At 31.9% G+C, this 8,996-nt stretch overlaps 1 protein-coding gene across 2 annotated transcripts; it reads left to right on the plus strand.

Moving 5' to 3' along the window:
* Positions 1-1,490: 1,490 nt before the first annotated feature.
* Positions 1,491-4,809, plus strand: LOC122315208 (glutathione S-transferase T3-like). 2 transcript variants are annotated; one of them, XM_043131006.1, is made up of 3 exons: positions 1,491-1,945; positions 2,794-3,585; positions 3,659-4,809. In XM_043131006.1, exons 2-3 carry the CDS (start codon positions 3,154-3,156, stop codon positions 4,226-4,228), a joined length of 1,002 nt encoding a protein of 333 aa, XP_042986940.1. In that variant the 5' UTR covers positions 1,491-1,945; positions 2,794-3,153; the 3' UTR covers positions 4,229-4,809. The 2 variants fall into 2 exon arrangements, with proteins under 2 accessions (XP_042986940.1, XP_042986941.1); XM_043131007.1 differs by having other exon boundaries at positions 3,153-3,585.
* Positions 4,810-8,996: the final 4,187 nt, after the last annotated feature.

Below are 8,996 nucleotides of genomic sequence, written 5' to 3' on the forward strand. Positions count from 1 at the left end.
GGCTGTATGGAATGAATAAAAAAAAAATTATAAAAAAAATTTTTTATATTCAAATGGACCTACATGAATTATAAAAAATTATAAAAATAATTTTTTTTTTCTTGTAGGTCCCGTATTAATTTTTTTTTTACAGCCGACTGCACGCCGATTGCATCTGCCGAGTGTAAAAAATATTTCTCTTGTATCTTCCTCTCTTCAAAGACCCAGTCCCAACTCTCCCCTCCCTTCAAACTCTCCCTCCCTTCGAAGACCCAGTCCCAACTTTCCCTCCCTGAATCCCTTTGAACCCCAGACTAGACTCTCTCCCTCCTTGAATCCCTTCGTACTCTCATTACCTTTGAACTCTCCTTCCCTTTGTAAATATTTTTTCATATTTTTGATGCTATGTATGTATTCGAACTCATGTAAGTTAATTATCACGTTGTACTATTTTTTCACCCTCTACATTTCTTGAAGTGGATTTCATTATGAGCTAGCTGGGAATTAAATTCAAATGAACTGCATGTGCAAGCTATTCAAGAGCGCTTTTTTATTGAAATCGGAAATGGATAAACTTCAAGATGAAAACAAAGCCATGAGGGAGCAAATAAAAAAAGCTTGTTGCCCCAACTGCGGCACGACCACCACAAGCCGAAATGCATTAGAGACTATGGAGGAACAACAGCTAAGAATAAAAAATGCTAGACTCAAGGCCAAGGATTGAAAAAATAAACACTCACAAGAGAGAGAAAAAGACGAAGAAGAAGAAGTCGTTTTTCAATTATTTGATATACACAGACCACCCTACTTTTAATTAGCACAAAACTTCTACAATAAATAGATACAGATTTCGTCAAGTGTCTCCATTTTGTAAACTGTTCCTAAAACAAGAACTCCCAATAAATCATGAAACAGAAACAAGTTAAAAAATGTGTTTTACCATAACCAAATTTCTAAGAAGCTACCCACATGAAGATGACCCAATAGAAATCACCTGTGCCAATGAATGTCGTAGTGGTCGTCAAAATCACTACAAAGATTTGCCTTCGAAATCAGGACAAAGATCTTGCTTTTTCATATACCCAAGACACGAGTCGATGAGTGTTCCACACGAAAAAGAAGACCACTTGAAGATCCAGTTCAATGGCTGCTTACGGACTCATCCACTTGAAGAGAGAGCACAAATCCACTTGAAAACCAAAGACGAGCTTGAGAAGAAGACCACCAACGCCAAACCTAGTTTCACATGAAGAGAAAAACGTGGCTCTGGTCTTTCTATTTTCGCTAGTTTTTTTAATATATAGAGGTTAATGTGGCACAACCGACTCCCCCACAGTTACCATCAGCTATTGTGCGCAGAATAACTGCTCTAGAAATATAATACACAATTCAGCCCTATCATAAGTATCACTCAGTAGCTGGAGGGAAAAGTTCCCACTAGTAATAGGCTAACCATAGTCTTTTCTTTTTGTGCATTTTCTAGGGAGGGAATATAAGAGTTATAGATTCATGTTCTTCATGGGCATTCACATTGGCCTATGCATCCGCATAGGCAAAACCAGTTTTACATAATATTAGCATAAAACCGACCCACATTGGATTCTTCATTTCCAAAATTTTAGCTAACTATAAACAGTAGATTTACAACTTTCCATATCCACTATTTTGTCTCCAAATTATATTTTAATAGTTATTTCTCTCTCCTCCACACTCTCTCTCCCCGAGACCCCCCCCCAAACGGTAATATCTCTCTCTCTCCCCGAAACCCCCCCCAAGGGATTATTTCTCTCGAAGCAGAGCTCTCCACACCAAACCCTCCGAATCTCCATCCCTCTCTCGACCCAAACAACCCCACCGGAAGAAGAGAATCCGTGCACCTCTCTAAGGCGACGGTTGTCGACGGAGCTTGCAACTACTGAAGTGAATCATCCCGGTTGCTGGTTTGCTGAAATTTCTTCTATTTCAGGTATGATTTCTCTGTTTCTCTTCACGGTTTCGGTTAGGGTTTTAGATTAGTGAAATTGTTTTTGTGTTCTGCTGTTGCCATTTCTTCATTTCATGTTTTTATTGGTTTTAGATTAGGGTTTGTACATTTCAGATCAACCGAAATCGATAGGTTTCTGTTCTTGCCCACTATTATTTCTAGAAAGAGTTTAAACAGAAATTAGGCAATGAAACCGTGATGATTCCCTGTGTACGAGAGGTTTCTGATTTTAGGTGTGGAGGCAGGTTGGTGTTTATGAAATTGTCTGTGTATCTAGGCAATGAAACAGAAAATCGTAAAAAAATAAAACTTTGAAGCATGTTCTGAACTCTGTTTTAGTGCTTTTCTTGATTGGAGATTGTTTCATTTTTTAAGGAAATTTCAGTTTTGCTGTCCCGATTCTCTTTACAAACATCAAGTCATCAAAAGAATGCAACAATGATCAGGGAAAATTTCTTTAAGGGCAGTCAAGAACCCAACAAATGAGCTAGCTTATAAGGTTCTTTTTTTTCGTGGGGGGTAAAATGAAAAAGACTCAGAGAGAGAGGGGTTGGGAGGGAGAGTTAGAAACATGGGAATTCTAAGAAAGTTTTCTTTTCAAGGAATATAAAAAGAACTAAAGGAAAATCTAATCTATTAAATCTAATCTTTTGGTTCTTCCTTTATGTTATGAATTGATTTTGTTTTCAGTGCATGGTCTTAAATTCACAGTACTAAAACAACCTTGCTGGATAAATAAGTTAGATTTAAAGGTATTTTAGTTGCATTATTGGTACCATAATCTGTAGATGTTAGTGAGAATCATTGTCGTGCTTGTGCTCCCTGTCTAGTGCTTTTCCTGAAACCTTTTGCTCTTCTTTTGGGATTGTTGACATTAAATTGAGATTGAATATAATGAATCATTATAGAGAGAGACACAGAGAAATATGGCAGAGGGATTAAAATCGATGATGCATTAATGGAAGTAATTCTCTTTGTATGGCATTGTCTTTTGGTTCTGCTTGAACACTTGTAAACTGTTGACCTTGCTTAATATGAATTTTGTAAACTGTTGACCTTGCTTAATATGGAAACATCTTGTAAACTGTAAACTGTTTTGTAAACTGTAAACTGATTTTGTAAACTGTAAACTGTTTTTTGTAATATGTGTTGTTTTAGTAACATTTTGTCCTTCAATATTTTGTTGAAGGATGACCACTTTAATTGATGAGGATCCCTTCTTCACCACATTGTTGGAAAGTGGTGAGGGTGGTATAAACAACCCTATTGTGGAGGCTGCTTTCGTTGATGTCCAAGCGACACAACCTCAACGGGAAAAAAGAGCACCTAAACATAAATCCCAGCGGGGTGTGTCATTTACTATTGAGGAAGATACTCTCCTCATTTCAGCTTGGCTTAACGTTAGTATAGATTCCATACGGGGGACTGACCAAACCTCCACACAATTGTGGAGTAGAATTTATGATTACTACTCCACTTATAAAAAACCTAACAGTCAAGAACGATCTGTACCATCGTTGACCAATCGGTGGTCAACCATTCAAAAATGTGTCAATAAATTTTGTGGTTCTATGGCTCAAGTTGAAGGAATGCATCCAAGCGGTGCAACCGAGCTAGACAAGGTATAATCGTTTATTTTGTTATTGTGTAAAATTATTTCAGATTTGTCATACTAATTGTTTCTATATTTTGTAGATTGACAAGGCAAAAATTTTGTATCGAGAGACCCAAAAAACCAACTTCACCTTGGATCATTGTTGGAATCTTTTAAAGAACCAACCGAAATGGCAAACACACATGGAGACCGTAAGAAGAAGAGACAATGTCTCACGTTCAGGTAGTACTCCAAACTCAATACAATTAGGGGACCCAATGGAAAATGTACCTGTGGAGTGTGAGAGACCTCCGGGGAAAAAGGTTGAAAAAGAAAGAGAGAAAAAAAGAAAAAGTAGGGAAAGAGAAGATAAAGAATTTAGTGAGGCCTTAAGGGAAATGACAGATGATAGGAAGATTCTAATGGTAGAGAGAAAAGAAAGCTTAATGAGGGTAGAAAACCGCAATGCTGAGTTATTGGAAATTAAGAAGAAAAAGGTTGAAATGGAAATTAAGGCTCAAGAAGAAAGATCTATGATATTAGCTGAAAAGAAGAGAAAAAATGATATGGAAATAATGAAATTGGATATTGGGTCTATGAATTCTGTGCAGCAAGAGTATTTCCATAATCTTCAAATGGAAATTCTTGAGGAACAAAGAAATAAGGCCTAGGATGGTACATAGTTGTCTTTTTTGTTTTGTGCAGTTTTTGAATGTGTATTTAAAACAGCCTTGGTGACATTGTAAATTCTGGTTTATATACTACTGGTTGCTATGAACACCAAACCCTTTTTTGTACCTCTCTTTATGGGGAGATTGTTTTGTTGGTGGTTGGTGGTGGGTGGGAACATTTTGTTGGATGAATTTTGTTGTGGGTGGGATATTGTTGTATTGCTTGCTGCTTGTTGGTGCTGGAGCCGCTGGAGGACCCAATGGCAAGGCTGTTTTTGTTGCTGCTGGAGGGTGCTGGAGGGTGCTGGAGAGTGCTGGAGCTGCTGAAGGGTGCTGGAGCTGCTGAGGCTGCTGGAGGGTGCTGGAAATGCAGTTATTTTCTGGTTGCTGAATTTCATATATGCTGAATTTTTTGGTTGCTGAATTTGTATAAAAATCAACTTTTTGCAACTTGTATTAAGTTGATTTTGATACATAGAATTAGTCATATGTAAATTCTGAATTTGATATTAGTCAAATGTAATCTGAAGTTGATATTAGTCAGAAATTATTATATATAGAATGCTGGAAATTTGGATGCATGAAAGGGTGGTATGGATGCAGCACATAGTCTATATTATTTCATTGACAGGTTCGGTTTTAATGGATATTATCTATGTACTGGGTACTGATTGCATGTACAAACCAGTACATGGAAATTGCAAGGTAAAAAAATTAATATTAGGCAAAAAAAAAAAATATATTAAAATAATAATATTTTATTATTATTTTGCTTTAAATATGCATAAGCCAATGTGGGAGTTTTGTTGAAATGACAAAGTGGATATGCAAAAGAGTTAATTTTGCATATGCATATCCATATACCAATGTGAATGCTCTAACATGTCATAAATGTTTTTGAAAGTTTTATGAAAGGATGGAGATTCATCATCATCAACTCTGGTACTCCCTTGCCAAAGGCCAAAGGCCTGATGGGAAGAAATCCCACCTCTAAAAGTGAGGTCTGGGTTCGATCCCCTCCCAAAATCTCTAATATATACAAAATTTAAAATAAAAATAAAAAATAAAAATAAAAACTCTGGTAGTCCCTTATGACTAACATTCTGAATGATATTACGCTGGCCTAGTCGTCATGCGGCTCTCAGAACTTGTTCGATCCACGTAGGAAAGTCATCTCGAAAGTGAATTGGTCACGTGCATTTTTTTTTTTAAATATCTTTTAAAATGTTATTGAATATGGAGTAAGTTTTCCTAAAAAGTAAAAACGATGATGATACGGAAAGACTAGGTCGGCCCTAACCAAGACTGGTACGCATAGAATGGGGGCATTCCCTGAGTCAATCGTAGAATGGGCCGCGTGCAGGGTTGGGCCCCTTCTGCCCATTTGCTATCACCCGCTAATGGGCACGGATGCTGGGAACTGTCCCATTACATTGTATAACTATTTAGAAGCATGTACAAATTACCGAGCATTTTTCCAAATATAAGTGAAAATTTCCATATTATATATAAAAGCACCATATTATTTAAATTATTTATATATTTATTAAAAAATTAATAACTGAAAGTATACCTATCTGTATAATAATAATTACTTAAAATGTGTTTAAAAAACTACTGTAAAAAAGGGATTTTCTTTTAACTAAAAATTAAAAAAACAAAATGCCACGTCATTAATCCATGCATAATTGCGGTATAAACTGAGCCTAGCAAGACATGTTATTAATTTCTGAATGAAAAAAGGAAAGGGTACTACTACCGGCGTCTGGCACTTTTGTCAACTCATCTCGCAAGGGGAAGTTAGTAGGCATTTATTGTATTTAAGATCCTAACAAGCAAAAACTGAATTTTTCACCAAAGCTAATTAATTAATATGTCATAAATGTTGTTTTTTTTTTTAAGAAAAATTACTTACATCTATAAGCAAACGTTTATTCACTGCAAATCAGGTGGTTTTACATACTCCTAATAATATAACGTGGAATTTCTATGTGCTAAATTATATGCATGACGGTAAAAAGATTATTCATTTTAATGTAAATATTGATTCATCGTTATTTATCCTTTTGGCTTCTTTTATCTCTTAACTATTGTATTTTAATCGTATTTGAATGAAAATGAGAATTTTGTAAGAGGTTAATGCAGTGAAAGAACTTCACAGGATCGAGTTTCACGTCAGCCAAGGGTCTTGATAATATGTAAAATTATTATTTGTTTAAAAAGTTTAAATTGATAAGAAAATATAAATTTAATTCTTTATAATATGTTTTTAACACTCTCCTTGAAGGATGATGCCACAGACAGTTGGTGGGAGCCACCGTTAGGCAAAAAAAAAAAAATTGTTTTTTTAATTTTTTTTTTCAAATCATTTTATAGCAGTTTTAAACATTTTAAAAATATAAAAAAATTATAATAATATCAAAAAAAATTTCTTAATCATTAAGGAAAAGAAAAAATTAAAAATAAAATTTGGGCCAGCAGTAGCTATAGTGTTTTCCCTCCTTGAAATGTACATCAGTCTTTCTCTCAATTAATAAATCTAATATATAAAATATTTAATTAAATGAAATAAAATATAAAGTCATAATTTAAATTCAAAATTTTTAATATAATATTATATTAAAAAATATAATATAATAGAAGTTGAGATAGAGATGGAGATGGGAGAATAAGAGAGAAAGACTTTGAATTTTGAAGACTACATTTTTTTTCTCAGTTGTATTGAATATAAAGCATTCGACTTTATTTATAAAAAAAATTACATATAAAATTATATTTAAAAATTAAATATTTTGATTTGATAATTATGAAATGAAAAAAATAATAATAACAAAATCAAATCCTTGGTTTGATAATGTCTCAAACAAAAGCTAACTAAGTAATAATTAAATATTTAATCACTCTAAGAAATTTTAAATAAGTGACCAAATGCAAATTCTACTAATTCTCTTGTTAAAAAAGTGAGATCTATCATTAAAAAAAAAAAATTGTTTTTACATCAATTTTAGTTTTGTCTCACTTAAAAAAAAAAAAAAAAGAATTACATAAATTATACCCACTTTGAAATTGTACAAAATTATTTTGTTATTAAATTCTAAAGAATGGGAGATAAAATCTTAATATATTTAAAAATAAATGTATTGGAGATTTATGAAGGTAGTTAAATCGAGCTAGAAAATTTTTCAAATATTTTTTTAAGAGAAAATTTCGTTTGATATATATAAGATTGTTTTGATTTTTATATTTAGGTAATTACCATATGAAAATTTGAAAAAATTTAAAGATCCAGTTGTAGCTTTCGTTGGAGCTGCCGCTTTTAGTAGTTTTTTTTTTCCTTAATAATTGAACAAAAACTTGTTTAATTTTATTATAAATTTTTTTAAAAATATTTAAAAGTATTAAAAAATAATATAAAATATTTTTTAAAAAAAATTAAACCTAGAGGGAGCCCCAGCGGGAGGCTCCAGAAGGCTAAAAAATATATATATATATCTCAGATATTTGCCAGAAGATTGCTACCAAACAAGCTACAGTGGGATGGCAAGGACAGATTATTGAAAACAACAATGGCACGGAAAGACTAGGTCGGCTCTCAGATGTCAGCAAGACTGGGTCGCGTAGCCTGAATCCATCGTGTCTGTAATAACAACTATTGTTATTAGAGTTTTATTACTTATAAATACAATCGTGTATTAATATATATATTAATATTAATTTATTTATATTTAAAATTTAAATTAATATTATTTTAATAAAATTTACTTTTTAATCAATCACATCGTATTAATACATAGATTAATACATAATTATACTTACAACTATATTTTTCCTTGTTATTAATACATGCAATAACGTTAGATAGTGTAGAGTGCGTCGTCTCGTAATTTTTTATTAAAAAAATTAAAATTTTTTATTAAAAAATAATTTTTTATTATATAAATTTTATTTTTTATTTTTCATTTTTTTGAAAAATTACATTACACTATACCTCGTTTAGTTATATAATTTAAATAAGATGAAAAGAGATAATTTAAATAATATTAAGATTTTTTATTAAAGATGAGATGAGATAGTTTATAAAAAAATATTTGTTTAGGTAGTGAAATAATATGAGATAATTTTGACTTCTTAGAAATTGATAAAAAGTTGAACTCCACCAATAATTAGAAATCATTTAATAATTATTGAGTAATAATTATGAATATATTAATATTAATATTTATGAGTAATTAAAAAAACTATCATAAATAAATTTAAATACTAAAATATATTTTAAAGTTGTTGGTGGAAATTACTCTATAATTTCGAAGTATAAAATTTCTCTTTTAAAATATATTATTCAAATTATGATTTATTTAATTTTTTATATATAGGAAATTTAATTTTTTTTTATTTTAATTATAAATTAGAATAATTTTATTATTGTAATAGATAATTATATGTATTAAAAGTGTTGTAGATTTTTTTTCCCAATTCATTAGTTTCGAATTTCGTAATTATGTATTCAAATATTTGTGCCGTAATTACGAATTAAAATAATATAAAATGGGGATGGCGTTGGCGGTTGGTTTCTGGGGACAAAACGGGTTTGGCGTATGGCTCATTGCGTGAACGGATGAAAATATGTTCAAAATGTGATGGAAAAAATAAAGAAGAGGACAACGGGCTCACTGAGGACAGTGCTTTTCACATTAGGAGGAGGCTTTTCGCTGTTTATGTATCGGGTATAATAGAACAATTCTGACATTGAAAAATGATAAAATTACTT

Source organism: Carya illinoinensis, chromosome 7, assembly GCF_018687715.1.
Source record: "Carya illinoinensis cultivar Pawnee chromosome 7, C.illinoinensisPawnee_v1, whole genome shotgun sequence".
Taxonomy (NCBI): domain Eukaryota; kingdom Viridiplantae; phylum Streptophyta; class Magnoliopsida; order Fagales; family Juglandaceae; genus Carya; species Carya illinoinensis.

What these genes read in the sequence shown, in the direction of transcription:
- LOC122315208 (XM_043131006.1), top strand. Translation starts at nt 3,154, where the DNA reads ATGACCACTTTAATTGATGAGGATCCCTTCTTCACCACATTGTTGGAA. An exon ending in GTGCAACCGAGCTAGACAAG is followed by an intron (nt 3,586 to 3,658) that starts GTATAATCGTTT and finishes TATATTTTGTAG; the next exon opens with ATTGACAAGGCAAAAATTTT.